The following is a 21,360-nucleotide window of genomic DNA, read 5'->3' on the forward strand; positions in this document are numbered from 1 at the left end:
TCTTCCTCCCCATTTGATAGATGAGGAAACTGAGGCGCAGAGAAGTTAAGTGACTTGCCCAAGGTCACACAGCTGACAAGCGGCAGAGCGGGGATTAGAACCCAAGACCTCTGACTCCCAAGCCCTCCCTCAGTGTTTAGAAGAGCGCTTGGCACATAGTAAGCACTTAACAAATACCATCATTATCATCAACTAGTACTTCTATGCACAGAGCGCTGTACTAAACGCTTGGGCGGGTACAATACAACAGAATTAGCAGACACCTTCCCTGCCCATAATGAATTTATAATCTAGAGAGGGAGACAGACATTAATATGAATAAATGAGTAATTTATAATACATAATTCAAAGATATGTACTCGAGTGGACAGTGAACATGTCTGCCAACTCCGTGCTTAGTATGGTGCTCTGAACACAATAAGTGCTCAATAAATATCAACATTTATTGATAAACAATCGATTATTTTCTTATTGAGTCGGCAACCAAGGAGAGGTTTTCATCCTGACGCTTACAGTCTAGCAAGTTAGAAGATTCACTTGACTCGGCCCTAACTAGAGCAGGCCACCTCTAATATGGTTTCTTGGCGGTCTCATGCCTCCTCTCTCACTTTCTTTCTTTCAGTTTCTAGCTCAGTTGATGGTTTTTATGATCAGCATCGTCAGCTCCATATTCTGTGGCCATCTGGGGAAAGTGGAGTTGGATGCTGTTACACTTGCTGTATCTGTATGTATATTTTCCAACTTAAAACAAATTTCAGAATACAAAATCTGGTCCATCTCCATAAAAACTGAAATTCGTTACTCCATTTAGCTATTAGCCAAAATTCGTTCTCCAAATTTATTTTTCATTTTAGCTGTTTTTTAAAAAAGGAAACAAAATTTTCTTGAAATGTTCCATCATTGAAAATTTGCTAGGAAGTCTGAATTTAACCAAATAGAAAAATCTCCTGATTTACCTAGGGCCATGGTTTGCAGGTTAGTAAACCAAGAAGAACCTCCTTTTAGTTTAGAATATTTTCACAGTCCCTTCCTCTTCAGATCCCGCCCTCATTAGAAAGGGACAGTAATGTTAAAAACTTAGAATTCTTGCCCATAGAGATCTAGCCTCAACCAGCAAGGCCTCAAGATGATTCAGGTCAAACAATTATTTACATTCCATAGTTTTGGATTTAAACTTGAGGGTGGTTTTTTTTTTTCCCCAGGAGGAAAAGAAGGGGAGACTAAAGGGAGGTGCTTGAATTGTCAGGATAATTACTTATATCTGTGCCTTTGACAGTATGTTGATATTTGTTTCCAGGTTATAAATGTTACTGGCATTTCAGTTGGATCTGGCTTAGCTTCAGCATGCGATACATTAATGTCTCAGGTATGGCCAATTTTTTCCAAATTCTTGTTCTTTTTTTATTTCAGGAAATTTTATTTCTAGGAGGAAACTGAAAATCCCATGTTCCTTGTAGTATACTTGTACATTCTACGTCTTCCCAATTTAGAACATCTATGTTTGCAGATTTTAAAAATCTCCTTTATATAATACTAATTATGATAAGTAGTATATAATTATAATATTAGCATTGCTAAGCTTTTTGAGACATTTCTTTTTACATCCGTTACCCCATCTCCAAAATGGAGATTAAGACTGTGAACCCCATGTGGGATATGGCTGTGTCCAACCTGATCAGCTTGTATCTACCCCAACGTTTAGTACAGTGCCTGGCACGTAATACGTGCTTAACAAATTCCATAAAGAAAGAGAGAGACCTGGCCTCAGGGTAATTTGAATACGCTGTGTTATTTTTGAAAACTTGTCCACCATCTCAAGCGAGGTCACTTTCTTCCTGCTCAGTGACCATAGGCAGGGTGATGAGAGATTGTCAATTCTTATTATTAGATTATAAGCTCTTATAGCAAAGGGACAGTATCTTTCTCTGCTATTATATTCTCCCAAGCATTTAGGACAGACCTCTAAATACAGCTGCTCACTAACATGATTGTTTGAGAGGGAGGAGGGCAGCACTACTGTCTCCTAGGATTGCTAAACTAAAAGTTCCACAGTGCTTTGGGATCCAAAAAGGAAGATGAAGCATGGGACGTGAACAAGACGGCAGCTATCTTGATGCAAGGGAGTGTGGCCAGTTTAAGCAGAACAGACCCAAATCTGGAGTATCTGATTATATGTCTAAAATCACTCAGGACAGCCTTTGAAAATCAGAAGCTGAAAATGTGCACTGTAAGCACTGAAACGCTTAACTGTATAGAACTTTTGTCCTGATATCCCATTGATTGGTGATGACAATCTTGCTTGTTTCTTTTTTCCTAGTCATTTGGAGGCAAGAACTTGAAACGAGTGGGGATCATCCTTCAGAGAGGAATTCTTATTTTACTACTGTGTTGTTTCCCTTGCTGGGCCATTCTTATTAACACCGAACAATTACTCTTGCTTGTCAAACAGGATCCCGAAGTGTCCAGGTCAGATAAGCGTTTGGTCTTAGACTCATAGAGATAGGAGAAATGGTCACCTAGTTTTCTTTCTTCAAACTCCTATTTCCTACTAATCACTTGCACTCAAGTCCTCCCGATAATGAGAATTGTGGAAATAATGCTAGGTTGTTCCTCCATTCATCTGCTGATTGTTTTGGGATACTGATTTTTTCCATATTACAGCAAAAATTGAAATGGGAGTCCCTACTTTCTCCACTTTTTTGCGTAGAGCCACAGTTGCAGAATTGGTCCACAAGTGTGGTAACTCAGGGTGAGGAGATTAGGAAGAAGAGGAGATGAACTCAGTGGCCAAGGTTTTCTCCCTATTTCTCCCAAGTTCCTCCCCTTGGACTCCTTTCAAACCTCAAGCACTCAGCCTCTCCTTTACCATTTTCCTTGACAGCACCAACCAACCGGGATAGAAAGTTTCCGATTCGCTTCAGCGTTTTAATAGCTTCTGAAAGAAAACTCTATGGATACACTACCAGAACGATTGCAGATAGAAGTGGGGCGTTCTGGGAGAGATGTGTCTATGGCGTCACTATGGGTCGGACACGACTTGACAGCATACGACAGATGCTCCATTCTGCACGCACCTTCCCCTTAACTTTACAAGGGAGAATTTGCGCAAGTAGGAATTGAGCCAATGGGGAAAGTAAATGTTAATCTATAATGTGGAAAATGGTTGTTTAAAATTAAGCCCTCAAGTGAAGTTTGACTCCTTATCTCTCCTATCTCTGAGACATTATTGCCAATTACAACCACAACAAACTGTACTGTGGGCAATGTCATTTTGAGAACAATTTAAACAGAGAGTTTTTTGTTGGTTTTTCTTCTTTCCTTGGCTAGGCACTGATATGTAGTAAAATCAATATTTAGAGACATTCCCTTCTGGGCACATGGACAAGGAGGATGGGACTTGGAGGTAGTCCCAAGCCAGAAGCAGTGTGGCTTAGTGGATAGAGCACAGATGGGGCTGGGAAGCAGAAAGACCTAGGTTCTGATCCCAGCTCCACCACGTGTCTGCTGTGTGGCCTTGGGCAAGCCACTTAATGTCTCTGTTCCTCAGTTACTTCATCTGTAAAATGGGGATTAAGACTGTGGGCCCTTTGTGGGACAGGGATTGGGTCCAACCTGATTCGCTTGTATCTACCCCAGAGCTTAGTTTAACAAATGTCATTATTATTATTATTAGAGTGCCTGGCACATAGTAAGCATTTAAATATCATTAAAAAAACCACCCTGGGTCTCTAATGCAATTCATGCTACATACATTTCCATCTCTCTAGTGTTTGTATACATAACTACCTATGATTACCAAACCCCCAAAAATCATTCCATCAGAATTTATATGTGCCCTCCTATGTTTTTTCCTTTCCAGACTGGCCCAAGTTTATGTGATGATCTTTATTCCTGCTCTTCCTGTAAGTTTGTGTTGATTTGGGTTCTCCCTAGGAGCAAATACTGATTATCCCATTTTTTTCATGTGAAAATGTAAGCAGCCATATCACTCTTACTGCTTGAGCATCTAAAACATTAGATTAAATGAAGAAAGGAAGGGAAGGAAAACTTACTTTTCCCTGGTGCTCTCTACATCGTTGGCACTGATGGTACTGAAAAGGCAGCTGCAATTTGATCAGTTCATAGCCTTAAAATAGCATACTTTCCCTCACCAGACAGTGTAGTCTAATGGAGTGGAAATGACACTTGGGGTCGTGAGACCTAGATTCTAGTCCCAGCTCTGCCACTGGCCTGCTGTGTATTGTTTGTCAAATCACTTACTACTCTATGCCTCAGTTTCCTCATCTATTAAAGTAGGGATAAGGTATCTGCTCTTTTTAGCTTTAGATTGCAATTCCCAGGAGGGTCAAGGAGGGTGTCCCTAGAATTTAGCACTGTGCTTTAGCACCTGATAAGTGCCTAATAAATACTAGAGTAATGAATTAAGCTGTTTGGTTGTGCCGAGTTTTCATGGACAGACTTCTCATTGAATTATTGGTGATGTGTTTCACTTTGGAGTCGGGATTGTCGGAAATGGTCTGTTATAGAAATGAAACAGTCTGTTTGACACTTCATGGCTAATAGAAATATTTCTGCATCTTACAGGCAGCATTTCTATACCAGCTTCAGACAAGATATTTACAAAGTCAGGTAAAGACTGTTCTCCTAGGTCCTCTCGAATCCCAGAAACACTTCTAAATGTCTTTGTTCTTGTCTTTCCTGGGCCAGTAGAAATGAGTGCTCTTCCACAGCAGCTTTTTCCCATACACCCAAGTCTCCTTCTTGAAAAACCTTACTTTAAGGTTTAAGGACACCCCACACAATTTCTTCTCGATAGTGCGGCATGCCAGAGCCCAAGGCAGCTTGGTCTAGTGGATAGAGCATGGACCTGGGAGTCAGAAGGACCTGGGTTCTAATCCCCACTCTGCCACTTGTCTGCTGTGTGACCTTGGGCAAGTCACTTCAATTCTCTGGGGCTCAGTTCCCTCCCCTGTAAAATGGGGATTAAGACCGTGAGCCCTTCATGGGACAGGGACTGTGTCCAACCTGATTATCTTTTACCTACCCCAGCTCTTAGAACAGTGCCTGACATATAGTAAGCACTTAAATACCACAATTATTATTATTATTATTGCCTTGTCAGAAGAACATTTCCTAACTCCCTAACCCAGCCAAAATGTAGTGAAACCCTTTGTTTTGGCGGAGGTGGGCATACTTAGGGGAATAGGGTATCTTGGTGTTTCCCTGAGCCTATTTCAGTGTCTGAACCATAATCCATCCTCAGCTACAGAATCAGTCAATCTATCGATCATATTTATTGAGCGCTCACCACGTGCAGAGCATTGTACTAAGCGCTTGGGAGAGTACAGTATATTATCAAAGAGGGCATGACAGAACCTTTCTGATGGTGATCCTGGGGCAAGGGAGTGAGACAGATGCTTTAAGATGGTTCTGATCAATGTCTTTGACTTTCAGGGCATCATTTTACCTCAGGTCATTACTGGATTTGCCGCCAATATTATCAACGTGGGTATGAACGCCATTTTCTTGTACGCACTGAAGCTTGGTGTGGTGTAAGTATTAAGACAGTTAATAGCTTCTGAAGAGGGAGATAATAGTATAGGCTAGGTCCTTTCCTTTCTAGCTCTGCAAGTCAGAAACAATCTGCAGAGGCAAAATATTATTCTGTGTTGGAGTTTTAGCCTATCTTATTTTATGGAAATCTGTCCCTATTTTAATCCATGTTTTTAAGGCTTCTTTTTCCTGAGGCATTCAGAAGTATCTCTAGATTGAACACTCCTCTAGATTACCGTTTATGTTAAGCACTTACTTTGTGCCAGGCACTGTACTAAACACTGAGGAGCCAATCAGGTTGTCATATTGTTGTGTTCTACTCTCCCAAGCATTTAGTACAGTGACCTGCACACAGTAAGTGCTCAATAAATATGATTGATTGATTGGACACAACTCATGTCCCATAGAGGGCTCACAGTCTTAATCCCGATTTTACAAATGAAGTATTGAGACTCAGAGAAATTAAGCGACTTGCCCAAGATCATACAACAGACAAGTGGCAGAGTTAAAATTAGAACCCAAGTCCAGGTCCTTGTTCTATCCACTAGGCTACTCTTGTACTCTTCCAAGTGCTTAATACAGTGCTCTGCATACAGTAAACACTCAATACATACCAAAACTAAAGATAAATAAATTCTTTCCTGACTTAAAGGGTATGAACTCAGTTACTGTACGTCTTTGAGAAATAAACCGTTGAGTTTAATGCATTTGCTGCTGTGAAGCCCAACTAGATATATCTTCCAGAAGTATTGCTTTCTCAAGCATCCAGGCAATGTCTGAATGCAAAAAGAGACAATCTGTGGCCACAGAGAAAACATTTTATTTTCCTATGTAATGAAGGGCAGTTAGTACAGGTGCCTTTGACAAAGCCGCTGCTTTGAACACTTGGACTCTGTTGGGTCTGGTTGAATAACTGAATAGTTTTTAGAGAGCACTGGTATAATGAGACTCTTTCACAGGTCCCAGGTTCATCTAATGGCATCGATTGTTATCTGCTTAGAGTGCACCATTTTTCCATTCAGATCACCCTTTAGCTTCAGTTGGAGCTGTAAAGGAGAGAACTGCCAAAGTTAGCTTGGCTCTGCATCCTTTCAAAGCTAGGCATGGAACCACCTAAGTAGATTTATACAATAAATTCAGACTTTGCCACTAGCATGGATTTTTGCAAAGTTTTTTAACCTGTTTCCTGAAAAACAATTCAAACATTGTTTTTCTTTCTGGTATTTGTTAAGCATTTGCTATCAGACTGGTGTTGTACTAGCACTGGGGTAGATGCAAGTTAATCAGATTGAACACAGCCCTTCTCCCACATGCGGCTCATAGTCTTAATCTTCATTTTACAGATGAGGTAACTGAGGCACAGAAAAGTGAAGTGACTTGCCCATAGTCACACAGCTTACCTTGCTAGCTTTCTAATTATAATGGGATTTGCATGTCTGTATTTCTGGTGGTCCTGTGTACAAAAAAAGGCACCCTTCTGTAGCTGGTGAGTCTGTGCTGCTCCTCTCTCCCTGGCTGTTTAGAGCCCTGCCCCAACTGGGGTTGGCCTAAGAGACTTGGTTGGGCAGATACCAACCTGAACTCGGGTAGATTCAGATGGCTACCCCTTCCTCCTGCTGCTGGTAAGCAGCAAATGGGGAGGTGGGGTCGAAGGAGGGGTTAAATACATTTACACTTCCTCTTTGTTTGGGTTTTTATCTCCTGTGGGAGATAAAGCCAGAACAGAGAGGACACTTAATGTCTTCATCCAGTTAAATTTAGGGGAATCTGACCTGCCGAGACCAATCAATCAATCCTATTTATTTAGTGCTTACTGGGCCCAGTACACTGTAGAGCTCTTGGTAGAGTGCAATATAATAATGTTGGTATTTGTTAAGCGCTTACTAGGGGCAGAGCACTGTTCTAAGCGCTGGGGTAAACACAAGGGAATCAGGTTGTCCCACGTGGGGCTCACAGTCTTAATCCCCATTTTACAGAATGAGGTAACTGAGGCACAGAGAAGTGAAGTGACTTGCCCACAGTCACACAGCTGACAAGTGGCAGAGCCGAGATTCGAACCCATGATCTCTGACTCCAAAGCCCGTGCTCTTTCCACTGAGCCACGCTGCTTCTCAATATAAAAGAATCGGTAAACATGTTTTCTGCCCACAAGGAACTTAGAGTCTAGAAGGGGAGATAGACATTAAAATACATTACAGATATGTTCATAAATGCTATGGGGCTGAGGGTGGGGTGAATAGAGGGTACAATTCAGTGTGAGGGCAATGTAGAAGGGAGAGGGAGAAGGGGAAATGAGGATTTAGGAAAGGCCTCTTGGAGGAGATGTGCTTTTAATAAGGCTTTGAAGGTGGGGACAGTGATCATCTGTCAGATACGAAGAGGGAGGGTGTTCCAGGCCAGAGACAGGATGCGGGAGTTCTAAAACTCTAGAACTTGAAGGACCTTACCCCAGCTGGTTGTCTAGTATCTAGAGACTCTGAGCCTCCCAGCCCTCATCCAGACTGGCAGTGGGGAAAGGCCAGCATTTATGGGGAAAAGTTCCATTTTAAACAAATGGGGGGAAGCCTGAACTGAGAGCCTGCTAATGATAACCGATCGTCTTTCCTCTTCTCTCCTCAGAGGATCCGCCTGGGCCAATACCACTTCTCAGTTCACTCAGGCTACTATTCTCTTTCTCTACGTGAGGTGGAAAAAGATGCATGTTCAGACCTGGGGAGGTATGAACATTTTTCAGTCTTAAAGTGCGCATGATTTGCTCTTCTTATATAGCTCAATTACCTGTTTCTGGGTAATTGAATTATTTCAAGCAGTTTGACCTTCAACAGAAGTTACTGAGGTGTTTAGTTTTTTTATCCTGGCAATTAAAACAAATATGGTTTGAGTCTGTGCATTTTTATGAAAACTTAAGAAAGACAACCCAAGAGAAAGCAGGCATAAAGGAAATTTAGTAAGCCTGCCTCTGACTTGTAACTTTTAAGTGCTCTCATTTGAGACCCTCCAAAGACTGGGGTAGATTTTCCTTCCTTTGTTCAAGAGTGAAATTTCACCAGGCTCTGATACCAAGGAAGAAGCAGCATGGCCTAGTGGATAGAGCATGGGCCCAAGAGTCAGCTCCATGTCTGCTGAGTGATCTTGGGCAAGCCACTTAACTTCTCTGTGCCTTGGTTTCCTCATCTGTAAAATGGGGATGAAGACTGTGAGCCCCATTTGGGACATGGACTGTGTCCAACCTGATTATCTTGTATCTACCCCAGTGCAGGGCACATAGTAAATGCTTAACAAATACCATTAAAAATAACAAAACAAACAAAAATTTTGGAAAGACTAAGGTTGCTTTCACTCTCTTGCCCTGCAGGCTGGTCTTCTGAGTGCTTCCAGGAATGGGATGTCTATATTAAGCTGGGCTTTCCCAGCATGATTATGCTATGTATTGAATGGTGGACCTTTGAAATCGGGAGTTTTCTGGCAGGTTAGTCAAGAATCCACTAAGTGCCTGTATATATGAAGAAGAAATCAGAGAGTAAGCCTCAAAGAAATTTGATATCTCTCCTTTCTATTACCTTTTACTTGATCTTCATGGGAATCTGGGCAGCAACAACTCTGAGCACATCTGGCTAGGGAATGACTTAACAGGGGAAGGTTGGAAGATGACCAGAGAAGGTGGGCAGGCAACTCTCTAGACTGTAAGCTTCCCATGGGCAGAAAACATGTCTACCAACTCTATTATACTGTATTCTCCCAAGCGCTCAGTACAGTACTCTGCGCACAGTAAGTGCTAAATAAGTATGATTGATTGGTGATATTTTGAACATTTTTTAGGAGGTTGGAGGCACTGCTATTGAAAGCTTTTTTAAGGGGATGCAGGCATGTATCCTGCTGGCTCCGAGACCAGGTTTTGCCTCAAGATGGGGTGAAGGGGCACCCCTCTTGGGAACAGGGAAACCTCTATGGTGGTTCTGTAGTTCCAGATGGAGGGTTCATTTGCTAAGCCTGGGTAAGGAAGCCTGGGCAAATTTGAAAGCGCCCCTGTCATTTTTTGCACTAGGGACACGGACTCCAGAAGAACAGTAGTCGGTCTTCCAGCCAGCAAGAACCACCAGATCCCAGGGCAGCTGCCCCAGGGGCCTAGAAGTGCCCCTCTCTGCTTCCCCCATGAAGACTGCCATTAACTTTAATCCCTGTCCCATGTACAGTTTACAGGAAAAGTAGGAGAACAGGTATTGAATCCCCATTTTACAAGTGAGGAAATTGAGGCCCAGAGAAGTCAAAGTCACCCAGCTGGCAAGGGACAGAACCAGAAGAAGAATCCATAATCCTTTCCACTGGGCCACATTGCTCCTTTACTATCCTCCCTCTTCAATAGTCATAGCTTTCAAGTTTCAAATGAACCTATATCTAGAAGGAGAAGTTTTGCTCCAATTATGTTTTTAAAGACTATTTGAATTCATCTTTTTAGGACTGATTAATGTGGCAGAACTGGGAGCCCAGGCTATCATTTACCAACTGGCCATAGTGGCTTACATGGTAAGACTTTTGACTTATGGATCCACTTTCTTTTTTGTTTGAAAGGCAGATGTGTAAAAAGCAGTTAGAAATATTCTGGGCAATTATTTCTTCTCCCCATCTCACCCCTTAAGCTCCTCTGGACACAGGTCTACTGACTTAGGACCGAATCTAGCTTAACTATAACACAAGAACAAGAATATAATTTGGGATCCTTGACTCTGGAACCGGCTGCTTAGCTTACTAAATCACATGACTTCCTTTCCACCTGTATTTTCTTCTTAGAGAATTGGGAAGTGAAGATATGTAAGATATTGGAAATAGTCTGACCCACCTAAAGGATAAACAAACTAGCTCCCAATTGTTTCTACTTTATGGGCAGGGGACGTGTCACTTCTTTGTTTTGCATCTTCTGAGCACTTTAATGCAGTATGTTGCACCTAGTGATTGATCAATAAATGCATCTTCTCCTTCTGCTACTACCGAGGGGCTTTAAAAATATTTAGAGGGGAATAAATGGAAGTAAAGAAGCTATTTATCACAAGGTGGTAAGGAACATTCTCCTCTGAGGACAGAAATCAAGACCCTTAGAATTAAAGCAGTATTAAAGTCACATCTCCTCCAAGAGGCCTTCTCCAATGAAGCCCTCTTTGCCCTGGCTCCCTCTCCCTTCTGCATCATTTATGGATCTATGACATTTGGTCTTTTGGTATTCACCCCACCCTCAACCCTCACAGCAATTATGGAGCTATCTATACATTGTAAATGATTTATATTTTTGTCTCTCTCCCCCTCTAGATTATAAATTCATTGTAGGCAGGGAATGTGCCTACCAACTCTGTTGTACTGTATTCTCCCAAGCATTTAGTACAGTGCCTTGCACACAGTAAGCATTTAATAAATACCATTCGTTGATTAGAGGAACTAGCTGCTCAATCAAATTAAGAGGTGGTGATTCCTCAGCCTATTGAATCAATCAATCAATCAATCAATGGTATTTAGTGAGCATTTACTATGTGCAAAGCACTGTAGTAAGGGTTTAGGAGAGTACGATGCAAGAAGTTAGCAGACTTGTTCCCTGCCCACAATAAACTCACAGTCTTGAGGAGAAGACAGGCATTAATAGAAATAATGTATTTTTAGTGCAGCTGTGCACATGTTCCACTTAATTCTCCTCATGCTTTTCACTGTGATGGCTGTCTTTGTCTTGTGCATTTCTACCCTCAGGTGCCACTTGGCTTTAGCGTGGCCGCCAGTGTCCGAGTGGGCAACGCTCTGGGTGCAGGAAATGCAGAGCAGGCAAGGCTGTCTTGCATCACCGTGCTGCTCTGTGCAGGTGGGTGGAGGCTCTCCCAGGTGCTCAGGGAATGTGCCTATCAACTCTGTTGCACTGCACCCTCCCGAGCACCAAGTATAGTGCTCTGCCCTTAGGAAGCACTCAATTCATACCACTGATTGCCTGATTGATTTAGTAGACCATTTGAGTTGCTAAAATCATCCTTTTCTTGCCAATCTCTCCAACGATGATCATAACTGACTCACGGGACTAGCCTTGACTAAGACACGTCTCAAGAATCATCTTCCTCTCCCCATTTGCGTTGGATGCAAGCTACCTCCTCCGCTTGTGATCAATTCACTTTTCTGGGGTTCCTGATCCTCCACAACTGTCAATCAACTGTCAACCTCCTCTACAACAAGTAAAGCTTTGACACCACCTACACCTCCTTCCCGGATCACAGATTGATGACCTCTGTAAGTAGGTGGGCCATATTGGTCTCCTGATTGCTGGGAAAACAGCAACAACTCTTGGCAGTCATGTTGGGTCTTAGCCATGTTCAGAATTGCACTGGTCACCCCTTCAGACAATGGCCTAGAAAAGGTCACCCACTGCCCCTATGCATGCATGGCTCGGGAGAAGTTGGCTGTGACCACAACCACGTGTGAGCAGCAGCAGAAACCTAGCACATGATGGATGCATGTATATTTTCTTCGCTATCCTTCATGCTTGAAGAAGAAGCTGCTGATGGTGAAATTTACCATCACATGTATGTGTGTGTGTCTGTAAAGGCCAATGCACGACCCATAGAAGTCCCAACCTCACCACACTCATATAAAGATGGCATTTCGTGCCTTTGTGTGCATTTGCAGTGTCTGAAGTTGTTTTCCTGTTGCCTCCTTGTCTCTCAATGAAGCCTCTACTCCCAGAGGGCTGCAGCTCCCTTGAAAGCAGCATACCATGCTGCTCTATCTGCTTCACTCCCCTCTAGTTTTCAATTTAGCGGAACATACGACCTGAGGCTTTGCTTTACTGCATCCTTAAAACATTTCCTCTGACCTTTGTTTTTGGTAGCCCAGCTAAAAGCTTATGGACAGGAAATGCGCTTGCTAATTTTGTTATAGTCTCCCAAGCATTTAGTGTAGTGTTCTGCATCTAGTAAGGGCATCACTGATTGACTGATTGGAGCAGGAGCTTCTTGGGTGATAAATAATAACCATGGTATTCTTAAGCGCTTACTACATTCCAAGCACTGCACTAAGCGATGGGGTTGATACAAGCAAATCAGGTTGACCCTAGTCCCTGTCCCACATGGGGCTCACAGTCTTAATCCCCATTTTACAGATGAGGTAACTGAGGCACAGAAAAACAAAGTGACTTGTCCAAGGTCACACAGCAAAGTGGCGGAGCCAGGATTAGAACCCAGGCCCTTCTGAATTCAAGGTCCCTTTCTATGCACTAGGCCACGCTGCTTCTCTACCCTACAAGCCTACAAGCATCCATTCTCATTTGTCCCACCCAGCAAATCTTTGTTGACCTGGGCAGAACCTCAGTGCTAGAAGTTAATTTCCTTCCAGGACAGAGTATGTTTTACACCCTCGGAGTTGTGTTTCCTAAAGAACCCTGAATTTTAGTACTTTATCCACCCCGAGCGCAAGCTCTGTGTCGTTTCTTTAGACACCGTATTGCATTTTATAAGAGAAAATTTCCCAATTCCACAATAGTATTTGGCCTAGAAGCATAATTAAATCAGGTGCTAGAGAAGAACTGACTGTAAGAACATATAAATTTGATTAGCAGCATGGTTCAGTGGAAAGAGCCCGGGCTTGGGAGTCAGAGGTTGTGGGTTCTAATCCCAGCTCAGCCACTTGTCAACTGTGTGACTTTGGGCAAGTCACTTAGCTTCCCTGTGCCTCAGTTACCTCATCTGCAAAATGGGGATTAACACTGTGAGCCCCATGTGGGACAACCTGCTTACGTTGTATCTACTCCAGCACTTAGAACAGTGCTTGGCACATAGTAAGCGCTTAGCAAATACCATAATTATCATTATTATGTTATCTGGTCCGAGTCAAAAGAGTAACCTCAGATTTTCATTATCAAGATCACTTACATCTTAGAACTAAAAAACCTAATCCTGCAGGTCAGGAATGTAGTTTGCCACAATCTTTGGGCTTTTTAAGTCACCCCTGACTTTCTCATGTCTTCCAGAGATTTTTGCCGTCCTGATGGGCATCTTACTCTCGACCTTGAAGGATGTGGTGGCCTATATATTTACCAGCGACAAGTATGTAATCTTGTTCCAGGAAAATAATGATTGATTATGACTATGGAATTTGTTAAGAGCTTACTCTATGCCCAGCACTGTTTTAAGCGCCGGGGTATATACAAATTAATCAGGTTGAACACAATTCCTGTCCTACTTGTGGCTCACAGTCTAATGATCTGTAGGTTTGTGATTTCAGTTTACTTATTTTGCAGCATGAAGAGTTAGTTTGGCCTTCTGCTTCCATAGGGAGAATTCAAGGATTCATTTCTTGCCTTTTACTAGTCATTGTGGTTAGTGTGTATATAAAAATCTAATTGAAATGAACCTCATTTGTATTCACTCCTTTTTTTCTGTTTGTAGTAATGTTTATACCGTGAACGAAAGGCTTCTTGGGCAAGTATTCTTTATTGTTAAGCCAGGAGTGAAGCTGTGTAATTTGAGTAAATCAAATTCTATTACTGCCCCCTACAAATCAAGGATTTTTTTCAGAGTTATTTTCCAAAATAAAAAAAATCATTTAGTGAGGAAAGCATACTGATTGTCAGGAATAATACTATATTTGATATCAGTGAGTGTCCTGATCTTTTTGAAGTATTGCTATAGATTCTGTGCTCTTCTGCTAAAGCTCTCTGTCACTGCTGACTGCTTTTTGTCTTCCAACAGAGAGATAGTTTCCTTGGTGAGTCACGTGATGCTGATATTTGCTCCCTTTCATGTGTTTGATGCAACTGCTGTAAGTGTTTAGTACCTGCTATGATGTATAATGTGAATGCTTTTATGAAGATTGTTTTGTGTTTTCTGCTCCTTAATCATTAATTCTGTTTCTGAAAAAAAAAAACATAGAAAAAAGGAAATGGGATGAGTCCTGCACTTTCAGGGGGTTTGGGGTAAGAACAAGGGTAAGAACATAATACCTGTGGGCCTATCCTGGGTATTATGTGCATATAGGAGTTTCATCTTGCTTCTAAGATGGGCCAAGACTAGATACTGAGGTTCATCAACCCTGGGCCCCAGTGACATATGTACTGTGAAAGAGTGTCATAATTTTTGTAATGTTATCTTATGTGTAACTAAGAGAAACTGGTGCAATACATTGGTCTTTGGTTTTATCTTTCTAAGTGCTTAGTATGTGCCAAGCACTGTTTCCCCCTCTAGACTGTAAGCTCGTTGTGCATCGGGAATGTGTATGTTATGTTGTTATATTTGTACTCTCCCAAGTTCTTAGTACAGTGCTCTGAAGACACTAAGCACTCAATAAATATGTTTGATTGATTGATTGTTCTAAGCACTGGGGTAGATAGAAGTTTATAAGGTTGGAGACAGTCCTTGTCCCAAATAGGTCTCACAGTTTAACTAGCAGGGAGGAGACTGTGAGCTCGTCCTGTAAACTGTGAGCTTGTTGTGGGCAGGAATGTGTCTGTCATTATATTGTACTCTCCCAAGCATAGTACAGTACAGTGCTTTGCACACAATAAGCACTCAATAAATATGACTGAATGAATGAATTTTACAGTTGAGAAAACTTAGGCACAGAGAAGTGAAGTGACTTGCCTAAGGTCACAAAGCAAGCAATTGGAAGAGCTAGAATTAGAACCCAGGTCTTCAGACTCCCAGGCCAATACTTTTTTTCACTAGGCCATGATGCTTTTCTAATACATTTTGTTGCGCTCATTAAAATGGGAATGAAAGGGCTTTGGTGGAGATACAATTCCATCCCCTAAAATTCCATGTCCTCATACTCTTTGTTACTTGGACTTATGCTGACCGTGATGGAAGTTAGAGCAGTATTAATAGTCATACATTCAGCTGCCTATGGCTCCACTTTCTCTAGATCACTGCAGTGCAATTCTGCTTTCTTTCTTCCTCAGGGGACCAGTGGTGGAATCTTGAGAGGAACAGGCCAACAAAAGATTGGTGCTATCTTGAATGCTATTGGTTATTATGGAATCGGTTTTCCCATTGGAATATCCCTTATGTTCGCTGCCAATCGTGGCATAATAGGTATGTTTGCCCTATACAGGCTGCATGGAACACAATGCTAGAGAGAGCAGGTGGTGTCAATTTTGGAAAGGGAATCCTCCAGTCAATCAATGGTATTTATTGAGCCCCTACCATTTGCAGGTCACTGTACGAGGTACTTCGGAAAATATAATACAACAGACTTGGTAGACACATTCCTTCCAGTTTAGGGAATTCAGGTGCTTGAAAACTAATGGACTTAGCAGCAGAACTTCATATTTTATCAGTATGCTTTCCTCACTAAAAGGAATGAGAAAAATCCATGAATAATCTTCATTACCTATTCATCCAGGATTTCTGAGTACTGTGTGAAAACCATCTGTATTCTTGCCTTCTCTTCTATTGACCTTTTCATAGTTCCTCTTTTTTGTAATTTTTAACCTAATTTTCTAAAGAAAATTATGCCACAGTCACACAATTACGCCTTAATCATTAATCAATTATGAATCATTATTACTCTGCAAAACCTTAAACTATCAATCGATCATATTTTTTGAGCACTTATTGTATAATATATCATATAATATAGTATAATATCACAGAGGTGGTAGACGTTTTCCCTGCCCACAACAAGCTTACAGTCTGGAGTCAAAAAATGTGGTACTGAAGTGAGTAACTGGGAGACTGTTAATCAATTAATCAATCAGTGGTATTTACTGAGCGATTACTATGTGCAGAGCACTGTTCTAAGCACTGTTACAAAAGATCTGCTTGAGACAGGGCAATCACACATAGTATTACTGTTTTAATGGCGAGGTTTGGGGAAGATTGGGACATTAAGAAGAAGGAAAGAAAATAGCACCAAATAACTGTGGGTAGAAAATCAACAGTGCATAAAGGCAATCTTTAAATGCATGGTATGCAGAAGGGGTTATCAGTCACTTATTAGTCCTGCTGACCACATCTACCCCCACTGATTAAAATCTCAATTTCAGCGATTTCATCCACAAACTCTAAGGGCAGTTGTAGACGGATGAGAGGCGATTACATAAATAATAGTAAGCTAATTGTAGACAGGGAATGTGTCTATTTAGTTATATAGTACTCTTCCAAGTGCTTAGTACAGTGCTCTGCACATAGAAAGCACTCAGTAAATATGACTAACTGGCTTCCTTTCTTTAGAGAACCGAACTTCAGTTGTGTTTGGGTCACAAGAGGAAAACTTGAATGAGCATATGCGTCTCCCTACAAGTCATTCATGTTCTGCTTCTTTCTTACAGGGCTTTGGACTGGATTGATAGTGTGTGTCTTCTTCCAAACCCTTTTTTTCTTGATATTCATTTGGAAGATAAATTGGAAGAAGGCTGCAGAGCAGGTAAAAGTGATTTGGCTTTTAGAAAAAAATTGGGATGTCACTGTGATCGCTGGGAGCTTTTTGCTGGAATTACCAGAGGACGAGATCAATTTTTAGGTCGAACCACATGTGGATACTGAACCACATTCAGTTTCACTTGGGGAGTCCCCAGATGCGATTTTGGTTTCTACTAAGCTTTAGAAAGAAAAGCCATACATTAATAAATCCTCTAAGGACTCCAAGAAGTCTTTGTGGGGCTGAATTTCTTTTCACAATTTGATTTTTTTTCCCCCAAAAGACTGAAAGATCAAGTGAGGAAATGAAAATATAGAAAACAAGAGGTCAGCAACAATTTAAAGCATTTCAGAGAGCTTAAAGTGCTGACTGGTTGCGGGGAGACCAGTTCTGGCTCCGTGCTCCTGTCAGCAGCTTGGGATTCTACAGGAGCAAGGTAGGTAGGAAATCTAGACTGTGAGCTCCCTGTGGGCAGGGAATGTGTCCACCAACTCTGTTGGACTGTACTCTCCTATGCGCTTAGTACAATGCTCTGCACACAAATAGCTCTCAATAAATACCATTGATTTACTGGTGCCTGTCAAACTCACACTGTTATATAGCCGGTCTCAGAGGAAACTTTGCGCGTTTTCCTTTAGGCCCAAGTCCGAGCTGGACTGAAAGGGATGACAGATAATGGGATCCCCAGAGCAGCTTCAGCTAATGAAACACTCTCCCCTGGTATGTACTTCTCCTTCCGGGATCTTAGAGGTTTGGGTTGGGGTTGAGGAGTTTTTGTTTCTTCAATAATAATCAACTGTCCTAAAAACCTTTGAAAATAGACACAGAAGCATCAGGCCTAGGGAAGGCCTGGGATTCTCTGCCTGATTTGGGTTTTTTTTTGTTTTTTTTAAATGGTATGTGTTAAGCACTTACTCTATGCCAAGCACTGTACTAAGCGATGGGTGGATACAAGCAAATGGGGTTGGGCCCAGTCCCTGTTCCACAAGGATTCACAGTCTTAAATCCCCATTTTACAGATGGGGGAACTGAAGCACAGAGAAGTGAAGTGACTTGCCCACAGTCACACAGCAGACAAATGGGAGAACCGGGACTGGAACCCAGGTCTTTCTGACTCCCAGGTCCATGCTCTATCCACTAGACCAAGCTACTTGTCCAGCTGCCTGTTTCCCCCACAACTCCCCACTCAAACTGTGAAAAACATGTGGGATCGAGACTGTGTCTGACCTTATTACTTTATATTACCTTATCTTATATCTTCCCCAGCACTTAGAAGAGTGCTTCACACATAATAAGCGCTTAACAATAACAACAATAATCATAATAATTAAAAAAATAAATTTCAGTCTTTTGCTTTTCCTGCCCCAACTCTGCCACGATGGTGACTGGGCTACAGCATTTGATTATGTTCTGCTTTCCCCTAAAATACTTCTTTATTCATCACTACCCTGCCTGAGTGGATGGTAAACTGGTAAGCTCTCCCCACATTTTATCTGCAAAAATCCTCTTGAGGTTATCGACTACAAAATCCTAAATCACCAAACTGGGAAGTTATCAAGTCATTGGGAAAACATGGAATTCAACTCGCCATTCATCAGGGAGCTTAGCTTTTGATACGATGACTATTGCCAGACTAATCTACAGAAGAGCATTTTAGAGTCCCGTGAGTAAGTGAAAGTTCTTTGTTCCAGAATCAGAAGCCTGCGATGCAGTGGTTTTGCCTGATGTCATTAGGCCTGAGAACCAGACGAATCATCTAGTGATGGAAGAGTCATGTCTCTATACCATTAACACAGTTGGAGCGGTTCTTACAGTGAAAGAGCTGATCTTTCGACGTGGGATAGTTTTAGCTGTGGGCGTGGTCATCTTGTTAGCCGGAATTTTGATCAGGCTTTTAACAGGCAAAGGCTAAACTGTGTGCCTATTGCCAATCGGAATGCCAGAAGAAATGTGGATTTTGTGGGCACTGCTCTGAGGGGAGAGAAGACTTGGCCTCATGCCCATTTACTGAGATGAGAAAACCTGCCTCCAAACCTTACATTCTCTTGGTCAGCGGAGTCCCTTAAGCACCTCTTTTAGAATCGAGAAAGCAGTTAAAAATGTTGATTCGGAAACTTCTTAATCCTAAACGTCCTACTTGTAACCCTGTTCTCCATTCTAAAGTGTACCTTTTATGTCCTCCTTCCTTTCCTTTTTCCAGAAAAGCATTTCGGTTTTATTGTGAAACGTTGTCTCAAACCAGGGAGTAACTTGGGAGCTACAAAGGGCTATAGTATATCCTCTGCATTACTCTTTGCAAATAAAGTCTCCTTTACCAAAATTGTGCAGGAGATCTAGCCTCCTCCAATTAGAAGGTGGTTTTCCATTCTTCCCTTTATCTGCAATGAAGCTTCCTCTGCTGGGTGGCCTTGGGCAAGTTACTTAATTCCTCTGGGACTCAGTTTTCTCTTCTGTATAAAGGGGATTGGGTAGTCTGTGAATCCCTTTATCTACCCCATCACTTAGTATGTAGTAAGCGCTTAATAAATACTATAATTAGTGTACTTCAAGGGTGGAAGCCTAAAATCACAAGGTAAATGGATGTTATAAAATAGTGATTCCAAGGAGGTAGAAACTACCTTTGTTCCTTAGAACATAAAGGGCTTTCACTCCAGCCTTATCTCCCCCGTTTTATTGACCCAAATGTCACACCCACCCTTTACCCCCTCCTTCTCCCCCCGCACCCCCCAACCCACTGTAGTTTCTGGGTTTTTCTCCATTCAGGCTGAGATGACTCATTTTACCCAGCAAGGAAGTAGTGGAGCTGGGATTAACCCAGGGCCTCTGATGCCCAAAACGCATACTCTTTCCATTAGGCCAAGAGCTAGCAGCTCTCACAGCACTTATCCTCACTCTCTAATCCTTCCCTGTCAATCATTTTCTAGCTGGGGCCTGGAGTGCAATGAGCCAGTAGGTGAACTGTGAGTCGGGGGGGGGGGGGGGGGGGGGGGGGGGGGGCAGGGTCTTGGCCCACCTTAGCCAGTTACAAACAGAACTGAAACCAGTCCCCAGATTATTATTGTTTTTGGATTTGCTAAGCATTTACTATGTGTCAAGCACTGTTTTCTGGAGTGGTGCTGGATCTCCTGGAGCAAGAGCAGAGTTATTACAGCAGCTGAACAGGAAGAAACAAGCCCAAACATATTCCCTGGTGTGGGCTGCATATGCTATCAGGGCATGCATATTCTGCTAAATGCCTTCACTGCCATTCCGATTTGCTTCTGATAAAATCTGGATGGTTAGGGTAATCACTGAGAGTTTAGGATGTGCCAAACACTGTGCTAAGTGTTGGGGGTGGGTACTGGATAATCAGGTCAGACACGGTCCCATCCCATAGGGGGCTCAGACAGAGGAATGAGGAAACTGAGGCTCAAAGGGGTTAAGTGACTTGGCTAAGATCACGCGGTACACCAATGTTAGAGCTGGGATAAGAACCTATTATGTGGGCCTGACGACACTTGGAAACAGGAATAAAAATCCAAGGCGGTTTAGATAACTGGAAAAATAGTTCAACGAAAACAGGATGAACTTCATCTAGGGACAAATACAAGGTAAGTGCCTTCTGGGATAAAACGCAAACAGCAACATGCATAAAAAGCAAACAGCTCTACTGGAAAGGAGCAGCTGCCAAAAGACTTCACATATGCCACATATTTTAAGATACTTCCATTAAATCCCCAACTCTACTTACTCATTATGGGCATCGTGTTCAGACTTCGGATTGCACAACTCCATCTCACTTCTGCTTCATTCCACGAGATGGCAGCTTGGCTCTGCCGAAGTGCTCTTCAATTAAGTCTCAGCAGATTTTGGAAGCTCAGGAAATCCTGGCCTGCAGTGTCCTCTGCATCTTGAATTTAGGCCCCTGCTCTTCAAAAGCTTCCCGGTTTCTTTAAGTCTCTCCCTGGTGGTTCAGAAGTTACCCAGTTTGTAGTTAAGATTTTCACCTTTCCAGTCGCACGGGGGTAGACACCCTTTTTCACCCCTCCCTCAGGCCCACAGCACTCATGTGCATATCCAAGATTTATTTATATTTATGTCTGCACCCCCATCTACAGTGGAAACTCATGGGCGGGGAACATACCACCAAGTCTGTCATATTGTACTCTCTCAAGTGCTTAGTAGTGTTGTGCCCACAGTAAGTGCTCAATAATTACAACTGATTGACAGGCCAACCTCTATGTCACACTGGTATAGCTACACACTCCAAAGAGGGAAGGTTTAAATAATTTCTGTGACTTCAACTAGTCCAAGAGGTTCCAAAGATAAGTGGAAGTGCAGGGCAAGGGCAAGAGAGAGAGAGAGCAAGGATCAGGCTGAGGATGACTTGAGAGAGAGCGAGAGGGCTACACACCCAAAAACTCCAACACCATCGGTTGGAATTGTTTCCTT

The 21,360-nt window shown here is 42.3% G+C and overlaps 1 protein-coding gene across 1 annotated transcript; it reads left to right on the forward strand.

The window, feature by feature from the left end:
• The first annotated feature begins 499 nt into the window (after positions 1-499).
• LOC100076858 (multidrug and toxin extrusion protein 2-like) lies at positions 500-19,279 on the forward strand. The gene is made up of 16 exons (XM_029082547.2): positions 500-724; positions 1,298-1,366; positions 2,318-2,466; positions 3,860-3,902; positions 4,585-4,629; positions 5,455-5,552; positions 8,173-8,270; positions 8,909-9,022; positions 10,010-10,077; positions 11,284-11,392; positions 13,544-13,619; positions 14,265-14,334; positions 15,470-15,602; positions 16,841-16,935; positions 17,568-17,649; positions 18,621-19,279. Exons 1-16 carry the CDS (start codon positions 593-595, stop codon positions 18,839-18,841), a joined length of 1,602 nt encoding a protein of 533 aa, XP_028938380.1. The 5' UTR covers positions 500-592; the 3' UTR covers positions 18,842-19,279.
• The last annotated feature ends 2,081 nt before the right edge of the window (positions 19,280-21,360 follow it).

This window comes from Ornithorhynchus anatinus, chromosome 17 (assembly GCF_004115215.2).
Source record: "Ornithorhynchus anatinus isolate Pmale09 chromosome 17, mOrnAna1.pri.v4, whole genome shotgun sequence".
NCBI lineage: Eukaryota > Metazoa > Chordata > Mammalia > Monotremata > Ornithorhynchidae > Ornithorhynchus > Ornithorhynchus anatinus.

Excerpts from the sequence above, each read along its gene's own strand:
- LOC100076858 (XM_029082547.2), top strand. The coding sequence starts at position 593 with ATGCCTCCTCTCTCACTTTCTTTCTTTCAGTTTCTAGCTCAGTTGATG. Across the intron at positions 11,393-13,543 it reads CACCGTGCTGCTCTGTGCAG|AGATTTTTGCCGTCCTGATG; the intron begins GTGGGTGGAGGC and ends CATGTCTTCCAG. Across the intron at positions 17,650-18,620 it reads TAATGAAACACTCTCCCCTG|AATCAGAAGCCTGCGATGCA; the intron begins GTATGTACTTCT and ends TCTTTGTTCCAG.